This window comes from Diprion similis, chromosome 4 (assembly GCF_021155765.1).
Source record: "Diprion similis isolate iyDipSimi1 chromosome 4, iyDipSimi1.1, whole genome shotgun sequence".
Lineage (NCBI taxonomy): Eukaryota > Metazoa > Arthropoda > Insecta > Hymenoptera > Diprionidae > Diprion > Diprion similis.
The window spans coordinates 13,044,186-13,062,591 of NC_060108.1; the positions used below are offsets into that span (position 1 = coordinate 13,044,186).

General features: G+C 39.3%; 3 protein-coding genes across 4 annotated transcripts; 2 read left to right on the forward strand and 1 right to left on the reverse strand.

Moving 5' to 3' along the window:
* Positions 1–1,340: 1,340 nt before the first annotated feature.
* Positions 1,341–8,417, reverse strand: LOC124405222. 2 transcript variants are annotated; one of them, XM_046879935.1, is made up of 6 exons: positions 8,169–8,417; positions 5,381–5,638; positions 4,778–4,914; positions 3,336–3,789; positions 1,846–2,026; positions 1,341–1,697 (listed from the first exon to the last, which is right to left on the reverse strand). In XM_046879935.1, the coding sequence occupies exons 1-6, from the start codon at positions 8,202–8,204 to the stop codon at positions 1,462–1,464; spliced, it is 1,302 nt and encodes a 433-aa protein (XP_046735891.1). In that variant the 5' UTR covers positions 8,205–8,417; the 3' UTR covers positions 1,341–1,461. The 2 variants fall into 2 exon arrangements, with proteins under 2 accessions (XP_046735891.1, XP_046735892.1); XM_046879936.1 differs by having other exon boundaries at positions 1,846–2,017; positions 8,169–8,416.
* A 5,009-nt stretch (positions 8,418–13,426) lies between these two features.
* LOC124405293 lies at positions 13,427–15,355 on the forward strand. Its single transcript, XM_046880089.1, has 3 exons — positions 13,427–14,239; positions 14,325–14,506; positions 14,586–15,355. Exons 1-3 carry the CDS (start codon positions 13,470–13,472, stop codon positions 15,119–15,121), a joined length of 1,488 nt encoding a protein of 495 aa, XP_046736045.1. The 5' UTR covers positions 13,427–13,469; the 3' UTR covers positions 15,122–15,355.
* A 1,359-nt stretch (positions 15,356–16,714) lies between these two features.
* On the forward strand, positions 16,715–18,236 carry LOC124405903 (IQ domain-containing protein K-like). The gene is made up of 3 exons (XM_046881172.1): positions 16,715–17,104; positions 17,210–17,346; positions 17,726–18,236. The coding sequence occupies exons 1-3, from the start codon at positions 16,715–16,717 to the stop codon at positions 17,904–17,906; spliced, it is 708 nt and encodes a 235-aa protein (XP_046737128.1). The 3' UTR covers positions 17,907–18,236.
* The last annotated feature ends 170 nt before the right edge of the window (positions 18,237–18,406 follow it).

The following is an 18,406-nucleotide window of genomic DNA, read 5'->3' on the forward strand; positions in this document are numbered from 1 at the left end:
TCTACGGTGTTTGCTTTTTCTATTTCCTTTTTTCAAATCGTGTTGTGTGTATATATTTACAAAGTGAGTATCGATTGTGTATGTGTGTAATATGAACAGTACGCAGTCCCCCACACCTAGCCCTCTTGATTTAGCGCCTGTAGATTTGATTTAAAAAATCGTATCTTATATTGATTACGTGAATGATTATTTATGTATTTACTTATTCACTTGTCTATACCGTGATAGACGTGCAACGCTATTATTTATTACTACAAACCACATGGATCTAGGGTGCTTAGAAATATACATATATTGAGTTCATTTGCTCAGGTCACGTAATAGCATTGCTTTAATCCTACATTGGATTAAATGTGTTATATATTTTCCTTGTTACATGATAATGACGATGTGAGAAAATAAATTGCAATTGCGGTTTGAATATTTTTTTGAATTGTGGAAACAGAGTAAAAATTGAATGCGACTGTGCTGTGCAGCTGAATTGATCTTTGATGTGACTAAATCTTAAATCTAAATGTACATTTAATGTACGTGTATTAGGTATAACTTATATACTTATTCGTATACGTATGCCGTGAGGAATCGCGAAATTAGTTTAATTGTAAGTAAATAGAATTTTTGTGCGTTGGAAGACAAAAAAGTGGAAAAGTCTCGAAGTTGATGCATGTATAGAGAAAAATTATATTCTTGTAAAGATGCGAAAAAGATAATTAACATCTAAACTTATATACTTCGGTGTAATTTTTTTTTAGTAAAAACAGATTTCAAAGATGCAGTATTTATCTTATCTTCAAATTATCTCAAATTTTATGAATTTATCCGGCGGAAAATTGTCGATTCGTTGTAGGCTGTCGTTTCCTTTTGTCCCCGTAACTTTAAAACCTTTCCACAAAAATGCTCTCTCTATATACATTTTACAACTTCCGGGTCTTCCTACAAAATTTCTATTTCCGCTGAAATTTTTTTTCTCTAATTTTTTTATTCAATAGCTCCTCAGAACCCTTGGAAAAACTCTGAATTTTCTGCTCGAGTAGATTTTTATGCATTTTATGTAGTTAAGTGATCGCGATTTATTCAATAGACTAGCTAGTTCGGGTGTTTTTTATTATTAATTTTTGAGATTTGTTTCACCGTTTTATACGTATCACAGCATAAAATCGTAAAACTGGTATTGCTAATGTGGCCTAAAATTTTTAAACATTGCGATTTGTACATCACAATTAGCAAAATTCTCTACAAATTGCAGTGACTGCAATAATAATAATAATGATGATAGTAGTGGTGAAAATTAACGCACGCATCAGTAAAATAATTTTTAAAAAACTACCGAATTACTTGTCGAATGATGTTTTGTCGAGTTTTACGTAGTTTATACATACGTATGCAATTATACGTATACGTTGGTGAATTTTTTTTGTTTCTTACATATCTAGTCATAATTATTTGCTTGCAATAAGAAAATTATTGCACCGTTGAACGTCCCGTATATCCCTGTGTTTCTGAAAATTTTCGCGCACGTTCTCTGACGAGGTCGTCGATAGTCTTGTTATGTGTTCCACCGGAAGTTACGCTGTGAAGTCGCGATGCCAGGTAACACATAATGAACGCGGAGAACACGAGAAGCACTCCAAGACCGGAAGCAAGGTAAAAAAAACTACCGCAACTGCCTTCAAGTCCCGCTACTTTCTCGTAGAGATCTGTCGCAGGAAAAAGGGGGCGAGATAGGAAGACAAAAATAAGAAAATAGCCAGAAATAATGTTAAAAAAAAAAATGAGGGTAATCGAAAAACGACATTTATGAATACATTGTGGACGATGAAATAGCAAGTTTTGTTATAGACTTACCGCCTGGCATCAAAACTGTGTACTCAATGTTTTCCTTGAATTTTGTGAACGGCACAGAATCGTTGAACTTCTTAACGAGCTTCTGAGCGCTGGGTAATTGCACATCCGGTTCCAAAGAACGTTTTCTTCTTTTACCATGTCCGGCAGGCTCGAACAGGTCCAGACAAAATTCCTGTGAAGACTGTCTTGTGTTGTGAAATGTGAATTGATTTGGCACAATGTTATTTGAGTTGCGTTCTTTATGCTCCCTTATCACACAAGGAGTTGAGATGTGTTTTTATAATTAAAATTGACACTGTCAAAACATTGCATCCACAAAAAAAACTTCACTTTTTCTATCATAGTATGAATATTAAAATTATATATGAATTTAAGATTTTCAAGAGTTTGCGGTTCAGCGATAATTAATTTTCCTATGCATTAATTAAAAAAATTATTTAAGTTATTTAACATTTGTAGTTTCGCGATAATCTTATAAAGTTAACTAAATCGGTTGTAAACACATTCGTAGACACAAACCGAATTCGGATCCGTTTTTAATTTTTATTTATTATAATTTATATAGTTTTAAAAATTAAGAACGTTTGTACGTAAAATTCGTACGTCAGTGAAAAAAGACTGATTTTAATAATGATCGAGAACTTTCGCGTAACCAGCCGTCTTCCCGACCGACTCGTTTCACAGCTGGCTCACAACTGATTCGCGTCAAACTCGAAACCTAAGAAAAAATCTCGACTACGGCGCTTATGTCGTCGGTATCAATTACTAACTTGGATTTCAAATTACCCCCGAATTCACAAACGTTCGGTAACGGGAGAAATATACAACGATTCGTTATAATCTTCTGTTTTCATTGCTGTTATCGTATGAAATGTATAGCCAGCGTAAATGGATTCAATGCTGTTGTCATTGCCTATTGAGTCTAACTAATAACCACGAATTCCTGAGATCAGCAATGCAGGCTGTATTTTTGGTGTTAATTTAACGAGTACGGTGCAAAGTGGGCACCTTAAAATTCATGATATCTCAAAAAATTTGGTAGCAAAGTCGACCCCCAGAAATTTATTAAATAACAAAGGATAAAATAAACCACCTCAACTTTTTATTAAATATGAATTATTCGGAAACCATTTACTCGAGTAATTGCACAGCTGATAACGCGAAACGTTTCAAGTTGTGCTTTACTCTCAACTCGTCAAAGTCAAATAATTTTCTGAACTTGAATTTATGATTACTTTTTCTCGATAAAGCTAGATAAGAATTAAACATAATTGTTCATATGAAAACTAAACATTCCATTCTAATTTTACGCATTATTTTCTTAAGGGGCCCACTTTGCCTCACCCTCCTCTACAAATGTAAACGTACTGCAAAAAAAAAAAAAACACACACACAAAATAAATAAAAAATTGACATTTTTATCATTGACTGGTAATGTCATCGACTTCGGGGTACCTGAAAAAATATAAGCATTTAAATTATCAACGTACTGGCTGGCAGTCTTGAGCCTCCATGCAGGCCTTGATCTGCGAATGTATCCAGAGGGTTGACCTTTCCCTCATCGAGCTGAGGAGGAACGCTTCGAAGTCGAGAAAGACCTCGTTCTTTTTTCCCCGATATCTCGCTGGCTGGTGGGGAATTATCGAAGCAAAGTCCCGGTTCCTGCAGCCGTCCTTGACCAGGGCGACGCTTCCTGGAGCGTGGGGCTCGTCGGGATCGGGACTGACGGTCACCTCCAGGAGCTTGATGTGCCCCCAGGCACTTTCGGAGCTTATTCTTGCCCGCAACTGCAGCTTTGTACCGATTGGAACTGCTTGGTCGACCGTTTGGGAAGCGGCATTCGGATCGGAAGCGTTTCCCACAGCTTCCCGGTACAGAGCGACCTCGTACTCCAATCGGCCGGGCGTCTCCTCCACGACACCGGAAACCCGGGCTCCGTGGGGGCTGGGGAATTTATAATGTGATGGAATTTGGACTCTCGTGGACGTTCCACCGAAATTGATTTTTATGCTTTCAGAGGTTGTGAGACAAATTAAGAACACGATTGTAAGGTTATTATCCCCGTTACAATTGCTAGTGATATTTTGTTTGAAAAATAGTTTGAAATTTTGAAAGAGTTCTTTATTTCTTTATATTCTAGTTACTGGTAATTCCGAAAAGATAAGTGCATCGCTTGCAGAAAAAGTAAAGTAAATAGCTTTCTTGAAACTTGCTCTCCGGATGCTTATTTTTGACTTATTCGATTCGAATTTCAAGTACAGAAAGTGATTTTGAAAATGGTGGATTCAATATAGTGAATTGCTATATAAATGAAAAACATCTCGGCATCAAGTTTCGTTTAAATTTAAGCGATTCATTAATTTTACGCTGTTTAGAATCCATTGCCGCGTTTTAACAATAACTTTTGTGACTTCAAATTCAAATCGAGAGACTCAGATAACACCGACCGGAGAGCAAGTATAAATAAGTTTCGAGAAAGCTTTTTCGGAAAAAGTATTTGATATTACGTTTCGCGTGGAAGAACGGAGCATGCTTATCTTCTCAGAGCCACTAGAACATGACGGAGTCATATTTGAAGGCTGATGCTGTAAAACTCTTTCCTTAATTTATCATGGATTTTCGTTAAAGAAATCGTTTCGTTCAATTCTAATACAGGGACAAATGTGGAAGCCATATCCTAATGACACATGGTTTTACGAAGGGGTTTTTATGGAACGACATACACAAGAAGTAAATAATAAATCCTGTAAATATGCATGAAAAAATTCATCCGAATCCTTTTGTTAATTATCTCCAAACGAAAAACAGTGAAACTTACGGCACCAAGATCTTTTAGCTTTTAGAAAAGTTTTCTTTTCAGGATGAATTCGATCTGCGGGGGCTTTTCCGTGAGCTTTAAATTTGAATAGCCATTCGTTCTACATGTACTCACAACGTTCCAGCAAAGCCCGCAGCTTTGTGTCGCAGCAACGTTGGCTCAGGAGGTCTACACATCAGGATCAATTCTTGATCAGCTAGCATCACAACGCCTGGGAAAGCTGGGAACCATACTCTGAGATGAATGAATTCCTGAAAAATATCCGCCCGTGTAGAGTCCGATGTTTTATACTGTGTCTAATAATTTCTGATCAAAACGAGAAAAATTGACATTTTTTTCTCCTGTGGCTTTCACCGGGTGATGGAAAAGTATTTGATCAGTATTCCGCATAGTACGAGTAATAATCACACTCTTTCTATGTAAATAATTGAAACTTTACGTGTCTGGCTTTTCCAGAAGAAACAGTCTAGAATTTTCGAGGAAATGAGACTTTCAAAGGTGAAAATTCGATTAGTCAAAATTGACCTACGAAAATGGAACATGCATTTTTCAAATTTGGAAGATTACCTAATTCATGAACTAACGAGTCATTCGCCAATTATTTGTTTAAATTTCAATCTATTTTTACAAAAAGAAAAAGAGGGATTCAAATAACAAACATTTTCCCATAATTCTGAGCCTGAGTTTAAGTAACAGAGAATCAAAGACTGAACTTACGTTTCTCTTGAGAATACCGCAACGGGAAAAGTCCGTGACCTTGAGAAGGTAGTTATCCTCTTGTGGGTCGGTGGGATCCGGTCTAATTTGGCAACTCGGATCTGTGAGCGGATTCGCTGCTCTGTCGTCCGCGAATAATGGGGCTCCTTTGAAGCCAACGGGACGTCGTATCTTGGCAGTTAACAAATCGGAACCCGAGCCTGCAAGGCTGCATTGAATTTCCGAAACTTCATAGTCTTGAGCTAGGCACAGGTTCGCCTGTGACATGCATGGTGAAAAATAAATTTTCAAAAAACCAACTTAACATCAATTTCGATTCATCTTTCCTTCGAACAAATATTAACAGTTTATATTAAGGAACAATTTGAACGATTCTTGTTTTCGCAGGATTTTTTTAATCTCCGCATTCTCATCGTTATTTCGCCAGCCAGGTTTTAGGCTCCATTCAGAGACACGAGAGGCCCCTTTGAGGGGCAGGGTGAAGGGAGGCTAAAAGTTATTCTTACGTAATATTTTACAAGTAGAAATGTGCATAATAGACATGTTCAACTGAGAAAAAATGTTCGTTCAACAATGTCTGGGGAAACAAAAATCGCACAGAAAATTAAAGTTCAGTTTCAAAAGATTTCTATTTAGACGTTTTACAAACTATGAGATATATTTTTTCATTTTTAATATACAATTTCATCTACATATATTGTTATTGTAAAAATTTTTCTTTCATAATAAGTTTTTAAAATTGTAAATGTGTTCATATTTACACACTTTGAAGCTTATAAGTGAAAACTGGACGTAAAATCTTACGTAAGAAGTGGGGGAGGGAGTCCAAGAAGTCTTATGTGTTCTTACATGGGGGTAGGGGGGTTAAAATGGTTAAAATCGTCCTCACGTAATCAATGAATGGCCCCTATCCGTGTAGGCACATACGTAACAGCATACAAGTGATTGTGGCATCGAATACGACTCGTATATGATCCATCTTTGGCACGCGCTTAAGCCACCTGGTCTCGCCGGGTAAACATAAATGAGCAGTCTAAGGATAAATGAGCTCTGGACGGAGTAACGGTGCAGCGTGTAATGCTCTGGTGAATACGTTAAAATTTGACTGTATGTATGGGTGTGTGTGTGTGTGTGTGTGTGCAAATTTATCACCGCATATGTAACCCACCCATGATACACATATTAGGCAAAACGTATGTAAGATCCGTGAAAGGATTTATCATAAATTTAAAATGCGCACATATTTAACGAACGATTATAGTACGCAAGATCCTGCGCAATTATATGTGGGTCACTGTTAAAATATTACGCGTATTAATGAGGTCTCAAATTCATAGATTATATATATATATATAGTGATTTAGCGTAATGAAGGAAATACCGTAGAAAAGAATTACCGTAGAGCAGCAACGGTTTAGTTATTTTCTTTTTTCTTTTTCTTTTACTTCAAGAGTCTGGGTCTTTTTTGATTTTTTGTATCTACATGTATACGTATAACTGGACAAGATTTCTTTCTTTCTTTTTCCTCAATTCACATAGACATGGTATTCGTTTCTGTATAAATAGAAAGAAAAATTAATTAACCATGTCACACCGTTTGAAAGGTACGATGATTTTTGAAACTTTGTTAATTCGACCTCCTTAATTTAGGCGATAAACTTAATTCAATATTAATTGGTTTATTTTTCTTTTGGAGCCGTTTTTGGTATTCCAGTTGGATTCGAAAAGTAATGTGAAACTAAAATACTTTCAGTTATTTAGATCAAAAGCTGAATGTATATGTTATATCAAATCTATCGTCATTTACGGAAAATTTCTATGCTTTTTCAGGCTGATTCTGTGATTTTTAATCGAAAAATTTTACAGTTTTACTGCATGTTTGCTGATAATTTTTAATATTAGTCAACTTATGCGGAATAAATAAATCAATTCGAAAAATATGCTTAATATAATTTATCTGAACTTTTGTCACAGAAATCGTAGATTTCCTTAAAATTGGCATAGCTTCAAACCTTTGAACGATCTTTGAAAATGTTTTATTCAATTTCGATTTTTCGAAAACCGCATCGATCGATCAACTACAACGTTGGAATTGAATTTCAATAAGCATAAATCTTGAGATTCTTTACACATGCATATTAATTTTATGCGAATGATCATATAAGAATACGAAACATAGTGTACAGTGTCATTAAATGTGTTCCTTGCATTATTATATCAATTACGAAACAAACCGCAATGCGAAATTGCAATTCTCAATTTTCGTAAAATTTGCAAGCTACGGATTCAACCCTAATTAATTTCCTTCCGGTAGCGCCTGAGTAGCAAACGCTGTTCTGATCAGCCATCTGTTACCTAACGCGGCGGGAAAAACAGCGAATTCAAGTTATAAAAAGATATTCGCGAGCGATAAGCGTGCTGAAGAATTTTGCTAATATTCCGCGATAACTTCACAAAACGGGGTTTACTGCCCAGAGTCGGAAGTCCATTTCATCTGGATTATTTATCTCGCGTTGTTTGAAGTTATAAACCGCGTCGCGGCGTCTATAGAGATCCTTGTCATTAAAGCTGGTAAGCGGTACTCAGATAGAGACCGGTAAACGAGACGCGGACAGGTTTAGTCTGTCTCTCTCCTTCTCCGTGTTTACAGACATACAACTTTCTCATTCAACAAGCATTGATAAGATCCATTATTGTCGATAAGTTGAAATAAATTGAATTGAAATAAATGAAATCAAGTAAATTTGAAAAAGAATCTTCCAAAGGTAAAAAAATTCCTTTCACTCACCGTCAAAGCGATCGACATTAAAATCCTCCTCCACATCTTTGATTGAATCTTCCTCTTACTGTGTAATAATCAATGTTGCAATCACTGTCTCGTCTATTATCGACCAAATTGAACTGATGAAACTCGAGAACTCGAATCTGGTTCCAACTTACTCGGGGCGGGATCGTCCAAGAAGGAATTATCGGGTGGTTGAATTAAGCTGAAGGCTGTCGACGGACTGATGTGAGTTACTCCATCGGAGTCCAGAGCGTCCTCCACTGGGCAGAGGCGATCGCTCCGGGAGGCGGGAGAGAATTACGAGACCATTCGGAGTACTGTTAATGCATGCCCACTGCCCCTGCTAACAACCATCCTTCGCTCTTGTCCTCCTTGCCATACTCTTCAAGGTATAATAGAACTCCGCATGTGCCATGGGTCAGAGCCTGTAAGTTGTATTAGCCATTTGAAAGAAGTTTGAAACCAGGTGAAATATCGAGTCTTTGTTTTGTTTAGTAGTTTAATCGAAACTTTGGAAGCCTCGAAGTTTTGGGTGAAAATTAATCTAATCTAAGTACGTAAGAACTTCGGGAAATGATTTATATCGTGAGATCACCGGGCGAACTCGTCGCTTGGCGCCATTTGAAGCTACATTTGTTATTTCTGCATATTCAATACGCAGCTTAGGTTGCTTATCTACTGGCATTGACCGACGACAAGTTTCACAGAAAACCAACGACTCTTTTTTGTATAAGGAATCTATTTGTTGAGAAATTGTTTACACGTTTCCTTCAATTGCCATGAAATTCATTTGCTTCGGCAAATAGGCGAAGTTCAAAACAGAAAAATAATTCTAAATAGTTTCATACGAATGATTGTTTATTTATTTTTTTTTCGGTTTTTTGTTTTTTGTTTTCGCAAATGATTTCAAGTGTAGATTTTACTTTGGAGATTCTAAGAAAATGCATTCAACTAAATTACAACTCCTAATTCAAAATTATTGATATGAATTTGAGAAACCGTACATAATGCGAAGTTCACGAATATTATTGTACCTAAGTAAGTAAAAAATCGTCAGAATTTCTCAAGATCGTCTCATTATTGCTGTAACGAATTTCTTTATAAAAGACATTTTCTTTATTACACACAAAATCTTTTTACACACCTGTGCAGCATATGCGATTGGTACTTCGGCGTATTTTCCATCTTATTGGTGCTTCTTCTTGTCCTCCTTATTTCTTTTTAGTCTCCTTTACGGCACCGTTCGATGTCGCCTCCCTGAAGAAATCGTGTGCATCGAGTGTCTGCAGGTGGAAGGCTTACTGGGTCAATGTCATCTCGTATTCCTCTTTATTTTGCATTTCGTTAACTGTCTAACTGCACTTTAATCTGTTATTTCTGATTAAAGTAGGTAGGTACGTGTGCCACGCTCCGGTGGTCCGCACGCAGTGATCACTCTACCGAACGTATAACGTCGGCATCCCACACATGGACACTCATCGTCAGTCTTGGCCCGATTTGGGCCGCGGTAAAAAACTCCGTTGTAATTCTAACGCCGAGCGAAAATTCCTTCGTCCCGCGCTGATTTCAGTTCTTTATTCAAATACGTAATTACACTTCGTTAATATAGGAAACCGGAAGCAGTCCGTTCATCGTGTCTGTTAGACAATTACTTTTTTCAGGATAAGAATAATACTACAAAAAAAAAAAAAATAATATTCTTCGCTCAGGCTGCAATCCTGGGGCCAGGCGTTTCACCTCCTTCGTGAATTCTACGCAAATTTTTGCGAGAACTTTGTCCAAGCCCTAGATTTCCGGAAAACTAGGGAATCAGCGTCGATGTAACGGGGCTGAGCGAACGAAGACAGGAATTTTTACGCGTCTCGTGTTTATATTCAGTTCTTGAATAAATTTCCATACAGTTTTTTCATCCTCATTGCATGATGCATTGATGGAGGATAATGTACGAGTATGTTTGTTTTCAGTTGGGAATATTGGACGGCTGCAGTACATCGACATCTTATATTTTTTACGATGGCATAAATTTTGCAAGACAAATTTTTTTTTGACAATTGCGATAATGGTGCGTATAAAAATAAATTCCGGTTCACGTATACGATTAGCGGAATTAAATTGGCACGCAGGCTTAATGTTAAGAGATCTCGAGCACCTGAGAGGCAGATTAGAATCTTGAAGAGTGAAGACTGGATGAGTGAAGCCGGTTCTTGGATTGACGATGATCGTCGATCATGTGTCGGCAAGATTTTTCGAACGAAACGCTACCAGGTGTTGATCAATCAACGACTCGACGCGTAGAGTGCGTGTGTGAAGGTACGCATACCTGCATATCGGACCAACGTACAGGCACGGCATGACGGCAAAACGAAATATAACGGAACGATAATATTCTACCCGGGAAGTGGCAAAGATGCAAAGCAAAGGAATAACAGAATGCTGTTAGATACGCATACTGTCCGCGTGATATACTCGATGATCCTGCTGCACGCGGCATTTCAAATCCTCAAGGATCTACCTCGCAACCCTTTGCACACACCGGGTGTCGCATTTCAATCAGCCAGTAACTGAGATGTCTTTCTGGTTGTTGCAGGAAAATTGGTTTCTGTATGGATAATTTTTTGCGAGAAATAATGGTACAGAGTTTTAGTAAAAAATTTCGTCCCTTTTTACAGAAATTTTTCTACCTGTGCAAAGATTGGATGTAATCGGCCTTAAAACGATTAGAAAAATATTGAGGGACCAGTCGTAAAAGTTTTCGATTCGATGGTGTACTGCATTCAGTTATCTTATTGAAAGGTGAAATTTGAATCGGTTCTTTAAAAATCTTCAACACGCACGTGATCGCAAATTTGCACTCCATCATCTTCTACACGGTAATTTCTGTTAAGCGATGACCCTGGAGAAGTTGAAAGATAATTTTTGTACAATTTGACTAATATTATGTTTATCTTGTAGGTTCCCCCCGGTCTCCTATGCAATTGCAATTTTTTTCCAAGCCCGGTAGTCAGTGCATCGCTTGACAGCGTTACCAATTTTATAAATCGAGGACGAAGGTAGATATACGGAGTTTCCGTTAGTCGGAGAGGCAGCTTTAACAGCTCTTCTTTGACGCGTTTTCTTTTTCTCTCGTTTCATTTTACGCTGTCCATTTTCGTTTTTTATTTTTCTCTTTCTCCGCCGCACGGTTTTACTTTACTTTCTTCGTGAACAAACAATTTTCCTGATCGATTCTGCAATTTAGCATTCCGTATACATGCCTATATGTATTATACTTGAGTACGATGCGCGCTTTGAGCTTTTCCGCAACTGCAACGAAAAGGGAATTCCCGATTCGATTTCCCGCAAGCAGTATCATGATTGCTGTTAAACCTCCAGGTAACGGAAACGATGGTTGGTCGCGGATGGGATAAAAAACCGGCTGCTGTAAGCCTCGTATGCACCGGTCAGCAATTTTATTATGTATATAATTTACCCGCTCGCATATAATGGCGAGTTTAATTACTCCCCCGCGTTGATCAGCAGTAATTACGTTACATTCTACTCGCATACTGAATCCATTTATTAATAATACACTATGTAACCGTTACGAAATATCGTGTTGGTATGAGATACCGACAAGTCTCACACCTAACAATCACATTAATCATAAATAGATCCACAGAATTCAATCACATATTCGACAATTCTATGATTTTTATCGTCTACCTCATTAAATGTATTTTTTTTCACCTCGTGAGGTTCGAATTATCGAAAAGAAAATTCAAATAGTTGGGCATATCAGCAAAAAAAGCAGTTTCAAATTAACATAAGAACAGTAAAAAAATGCAATTGTTCATCCAATTAATGTATGTATCACGTGAGCATTGAAAGGCGCTCAGAGTGATATGCGTGAATCGTGATGTGCATACGATATTCCTTTCCATTGTTGGGTTAGTTCCTTTGATTTACCTTTCGCCGCATTATGCGTATCGCGGTAACTTGAGGGAATGATGAAGTCCAAGATTAATGATATAATTATCCGTTACTGTAACGTCGTGGTTCAGCCTGTTACGGACCATAGATAAAATTAATGGCGAACGCCCGCCAAGCTAAGCTAAGCAGAACTTAAGTTACCTGCATTTCCTGCAAACATCTATCCACCTGCATTTTCCGCATCCCGTTCTCCGGGCCTTGACCGTCGTCGCCAAAAACGTCCAAAGTTCCCGCCGGATTTCTATTTAGACCTGTAATTTAGATGCGCTGCGAAAAAACTTGTAAAATAATTATCGACCTCTGAGTGCTTGAATCCCGAACTGAAATTGATACGAGATTCAATATCACGTGAGGTACGTTAAACTCACTTAACTATTCTGAGAATGGTATTTTTTCGTTTTACGGTTCTCCTCAAACATTTCAAAACCGATATTTTGCGGTCCAATTACTCACCAGGATGAAAACCTGCACGGAACTTATTCCCAGGTTTAAACGAGGTGAAAGTAAATAATCTCACGATAGCGATATATATTCTTCGAGAAGAGTCGATGAGTGGTTCAGCATGAAAACGCAATTAATGAAGTAAGTGACTGCCGGTTATTAATAACTTGCAGGTAGTATAATTCTGTTTTCTTACTCCGCAACGCCAGCATCCCGCAACTATCATCCTGAAACCGAAGAGTAAGTCTCAACTCTCTGAACCTGCAGCAGCTGGAGGCTTTAAATTCGAGAACTTGGTACACGATACATGCAGTTATGACCAATGTATGTCAACTGCGAAACGTCACCGAAGCTATCGCTTGTACGAAAGATAAGACGGGCACTCACTGATCCAGAGAGCAGGCGTCAATTAGGCGTCATCCTTCGGCTTAAATCAGTGCAGAAGAGCAGCCGCAATGCGATGTATACATCTCGTTTTTGGGGCATCGGGTTATAAGCATAACGGATTAATGCCGGCCGCTAATGCTAATGGGTCTTGGGCCAGTAATAGCTTGCAGTTCGGGTGTTAAAACGAGGATATCATACTCTGCTTGTTTATGCTAATTCGTTGGAATCGCCGTTCGAATAACGAATGAGGGTTGCGTGACTGTCTGCACTTCTTCGACGTGTCTGTACCTCTTTAATATAATGGACTTTGTGTCATATTGGGCGTTTGTCTTCGGTTTCGGGTACATGATCAGAAACGCGTCGAACCAACAATGGAGCTCATGACCTCGTCGGGTTTCTCTTCGACATCTACGGTGCTATAAAAGCAAAATTTCGAACGAAAGGCCGATCAGTCGTCTCGGAGCTTTTACTGTCCCTTCGGTGTCGATTTCCGCTCCGATATTTGCGATGCGGTTCACCATCGCGTTCTTCTGCCTCGAACTGACGGCGCGCTGCAGCCTTGGAACCGCAGGGTATGGGACCACCACCCCCCAGGAACCAGTGCTGATAAATTTTCGCCGAGTGACGAACTCTTCGCGAGAAAACGCCCCCGTTTATCTTCCCCCTGAACCAGTCGGCGACCCTTTGCTCCCGGAAGTCGTCGATAATCGAGCTTTGTCCACGCCACCGGTCGTCATCGACAGTGTGACCAGCATTGATTTGAGCACGGCTTGGCCAACGCCGAAAACCGACCTTCAGACACCACGGGAAGACGCTGCCAGAGAAGGACGCTACTTCTTGCATCCTTACGCTGGCAGGTTCGGTCAGAGGTCGAACTTGAAGAGTACCCTGAAGCTTGGCGCTGGCGGGAGGAGTTCGGAGGTGATAAAGGTGAACGACATGTCCTGCCACTATTCGGGCCAGGACTTGTACTTTCGAGCGTCTTTGACCGCACTCAAGGAAACCGATCATCCTGTGATAGACACCATCAGCAATGATGCCTGCAAGATCGTTAAGGTCAAGGGTGAGTATCGGCTCAGGTTCGAGAAGCAGAATTTCTGGAACTGTGGGGTGACCGACTGCTCCACCGATCTGGGAACCTTCTTTTGCTTGACCGTTCGCTTTCCAACGATCTCTGGGCTCAGGTTGAAGGATGACACGACGATCATCCTCCAGTGCAAGACTCAGGATAAAACCGCCTCGCACACCACGCAGATCAACGTCAAGACCTTGAACACGTGAGTGTCAATCATCTTGGTCCGAAAGCCCCTGAACCCTGAATTCGAGTCACTAATTGAACTGTTGAATTCTTATTCATTCCAGAGCTGCGAGAATGGCGCCAAGAGTCGCTGCCGGGGGTCTGAAGAATGCATTCCAGACCGACGTCGGTTTGTTTCGGAAATCCTACAACTCCGAAAACGTTTTCGACGTCAAGATACTTCCGGGTGGAACTGTAGTTCTTGGGGAAGAAATCCTGCTGCGAGCTTTGGTCAGGGATGGTGACGGTAGGTCAATGTGTCCGTGATTTGTGTACATTCTGTGATCGGAGACGCGTTAATTTATCCCTTGTGGAAATAATTTCAGGGTGGAAATACTCGAGGATCGGCGAGGTTAGCGTTCAATATATCGAGGCGCGTCAGCAGCAGAGAGTGATGAACAGTTTGTGGATCCTGGATGCTGACGGTTGCCGCAATCCTGAGATTCCTGAAATATCACCGAGTGGTCAGCACAGGATGGCGCCGCTCGAGAGCTACTTGGTGTTTCAAGCATTCATGTTCGAGAACATGAAGGAGACCGACGAAATGGTCGTCAGTGTCAAGGTGATGGGATGTCTTGAGGGCGAGGACTGCAGTCTCAACTGTCCGAAAGAGCATGCCAGACGAGCAAGGAGTCCGAATGACCTCGACACGGATGCAAAAGCCAATGTCACTGACTGGCAGAGTGACATTGCTTTCAAGGTGGTCAAAAGAGCACCGGAAAACGAGTCGAGAACTTATAGACTGGACGATGCTCAGATCATCGTACCCTACGTCTTGACCATCTTCGTTCTTGTGATCAGCGTTGGCTTACTCTGTGTTGTAAAGACGTTGTTGAAGCAGAGATCGGTGACAAGGAAATAAGTTTTATTTTTACTCTGGATTGTGGTAGCAGACTGAGTTATTGGCACTATTATAAAAAATTCTGATAAAATGCACTCGTAATTGCACTGAGGCTATATTTTTATCTTTCTAGTAGGTTTAAGTACAGAAGATGATGAGAATCCACTTGCTGCAACATAAGATCCCCGCTTTAATTTAATTGACTGACCGTAAACTAGAATGATTATTTTTAATCTTGATGATAACTGTTGGTATAGATTCTGAATGTGTGTAACAAAAAATCGTCAATATAATCCATAAAATTGTATTAAGTGTTGAATTGTTTGATTGATTTGAATTTTTTTTAGTTACAATTTTTGCTTCTTTCTTGAAATTTTCTCTCCCCTTTTACCTGTCTGATTTTTTTGTTTTATTTTCCTTCCACGAACATTTTATCGTACGTTCATTGCAACGATTATTCGATTAAATTCCAAGCATCCAATTCTTCGCAGAGCTTAATACCGAGGCCAAACAAGCATGCAGTCTTTAATATGTCAATTACGAACTTGTCTCTTCTTAGTTGATTATAAACGCAAATCGAGGTGCAGGTGCAGAGATCATCGAAGTAGCCAAAGCCTTTGTTCAGCAAATAATCGTCCAATCTTTCTTGTCGCATCTGAGCTTTCTTTGCCGCTCGTTCTGAATTTAAAGTTATTGTTAAATGTCAATCTTTCATCACTTCGAAAGCTTCCAAATTCAAATGAAAATGAAAGGCTTACCTCTAGCCATGGCCATGGGACACGTCGGAGGACATGGATCGTGTGAATTTGGATCCCATTGAGCACCTGGAGCTACTGCGGAGGGCGAAGTTCTGTCTCTGGAAGACATTTCGCTGTTCTTTGACGACCGTTCAGATACTTGAGGAGTCACTTGAATAGGGCTACGGTTCTCCTGACTTCTCGTATCCGATTTATTGCTACTCTTGGTGCTCCGTGAGTCTGTTTCCTGGACTGCAGTGACTCCAGCGATTTGCACTGACTTCTGACTCTGCGACGGACTTCGACGATTGTTTATTATTGCTTTTATCGCATCTTTTTTACCCCCATCAATATCTAGTTCTGAAGAAAGGTAGAGTGTTAAACTGAATCGAGTACCTATAAGCTTTGAAATACGTACTTTCTGCCTCCTCAGCCTTCACGGAACTGGAGGCTGCGCTAGCTTGAGCTCTCAACTTTGGACAAGAATTTTGGCAGCTCTGCATTTAAAAGCTTGAATGGTTTTTGCGTGGGATTTGTATCACACATATGCTGGCATTCATAGTGTTGAAGTGTGATGTTATTTTTTCATCTCGCTCCATTCAATGTTTTTCCATTTTATCACTTGGAAATTTAGTATGGATAGGCATATATGGCGAAGCCTATTTCGAGCAGTTTCTAAGTGCTTCAATATTTGTAGCAATTTTGGCACAATCAATTTTGGCCAAGATGGTCAATCTATCAAACGGGTGTGTACAATGTACGTTTTTACAGCGAACAAAACACGTTTGAAAATTGAGCGACAGCTTTAAATCGATCTTTTAAGCTGCTACGATCTTCACAGTTTTTAGCAGCAGTGTAATCTGACAAAACGGTTATCATGTGCCAGAACAGCCAGTTATTTACTTCGTCCATTTCTTCGCCCGCAGAACTGGGGAGTCTTTCTGGCGAAGCAGATGAAGAGGATGAAAAAGAATGCATCTGTGGTCCAAACCCGTGCGGATTCGACTCCAAAGGCAGTGATGGCTCCAGTCTGGGAAGTGACGACGAAGTGGAAGTGGTGAACGTTTCACTCTGGGAAAACATACTGCGACAATCCGAAGAGAAAACTGCACCTTACAGAGAGTGGCTTAAGGAGAAGAAGGCTTCAGAGCCAGCAGGCAAGCCGCAGGATAGTCCTGCCGATTTTCTTGACCAGAAAATATTTCCTCTCCTGCTTCCTGCGATGAGAACGATGTTGATGCAAGCTCGGGAGTGGGATGCTCTTCGTGTGAGTCAATGGCTGAGGTTTGACCTTCTTTTTTTTAACTACTATGCAGATGATTATTTGTATTTATTGCACAAAAAAGGAGTCGATTTTTGCTTTGAATTCTAGATTCAAAAATGTCGATTCAACGGACTTGACTTTCTCGCTGAAGTTTTGTGGAACAGTAATCCACGTCATCCTAGGAGATTGCAGAATTGGTTGGAGGTTTACAGTATTCCACCTTTTAGACTCTGGTTGAAGTCAAAGTTAGTAATGTAATAATGGCGAGATCAATACTTAATTCACTTTAAAAACCACGAAACAATATGAACTACAATTTAACTGTATGATGGAAAAGATTGCAAACACGGTTGTGCAAGGAACCAGCTAGTAGGGTGGGGGTGAAGTGGGTCCAGCCTTTCGGTTTTTACGGTATCTTACATATTCAAACCTATTGAAAAATCTGACAAAATTCTGTTTAATGATTCAGAAACAGTTCTGTAAAATTTAATTGAATGTCCATTAAAAAATCAAATTTGAATTTACTTTATATTCAAATATAGTTACTACGTACGCCCTATGTCTTTGGGTATTAGATACTCGATTCATAATCAGGTTTGAAATGTATATATCTTTGATGAACAGTCCAAGGCCAATTTTCCCGAAATCTTGGCTGTGGACACAAGAAGATGGTGCTCTGATTATTCAAAAATGGGTCAGGGGTTGGCTGGTGAGAAAACAGGAAGATGTGCAAGAAATGCGTCTATTTTGGAAGGTATTGCAAGCCATGGAAGGCTTTAGAAAACCATATTTTCAGCAATATTGAGCAGGGAAAATAATAATTATTTTTCGATGTTTCGTGGCGAAAAAATTATGTAAGAGAAGATCATCATCGTTTCAACATATTCAAAAGCGTAATCGCTTTTGTTATATCTCTAACTAACTCAAAAACAGTGAGCTTAGCACTTTCTCGGCGAGTTTCTGGTTTCAGAGAAATATTACCTCCAAATTTTCAGGCATTTTAAAATTTGCAATTCTAGGCTGTGATAAAATTCGAATTTAATTGTTATTAATTATTTGCAGGCAATTATTGCAGAGGCTGAACAAGAAGCGGCAGATTTGGGCATAACTTGTAAGTTGTCCATTGATTTTTTTGGTAACGTTTGAAATTTTCGTTCAAGACACAGTTGACTGTAAAATGATTATTAGATTCGGAACTATTGGAAAAACGAAAACGCGAGAGAAACGCTGAACCTTGTCAACGTTACAGATCGCAATGGCAACAAAAATGACAAAATAATATTGTCGTAATTCGTTGTGGAAGCA

Coding starts and splice junctions, on each gene's coding strand:
- LOC124405222 (XM_046879935.1), bottom strand. CDS start 8,204: ATGTGGAGGAGGATTTTAATGTCGATCGCTTTGACG. Junction 3,790..4,777: donor GCGGGCTTTGCTGGAACGTT/GTGAGTACATGT, acceptor TAAATTCCCCAG/CCCCCACGGAGCCCGGGTTT. Junction 2,027..3,335: donor AGGCTCAAGACTGCCAGCCA/GTACGTTGATAA, acceptor AACACAAGACAG/TCTTCACAGGAATTTTGTCT.
- LOC124405293 (XM_046880089.1), top strand. CDS start 13,470: ATGCGGTTCACCATCGCGTTCTTCTGCCTCGAACTGACGGCGCGCTGC. Junction 14,240..14,324: donor AACGTCAAGACCTTGAACAC/GTGAGTGTCAAT, acceptor TATTCATTCCAG/AGCTGCGAGAATGGCGCCAA. Junction 14,507..14,585: donor TTTGGTCAGGGATGGTGACG/GTAGGTCAATGT, acceptor AAATAATTTCAG/GGTGGAAATACTCGAGGATC.
- LOC124405903 (XM_046881172.1), top strand. CDS start 16,715: ATGTGCCAGAACAGCCAGTTATTTACTTCGTCCATTTCTTCGCCCGCA. Junction 17,105..17,209: donor GGGAGTGGGATGCTCTTCGT/GTGAGTCAATGG, acceptor TTTGAATTCTAG/ATTCAAAAATGTCGATTCAA. Junction 17,347..17,725: donor AGACTCTGGTTGAAGTCAAA/GTTAGTAATGTA, acceptor TTTGATGAACAG/TCCAAGGCCAATTTTCCCGA.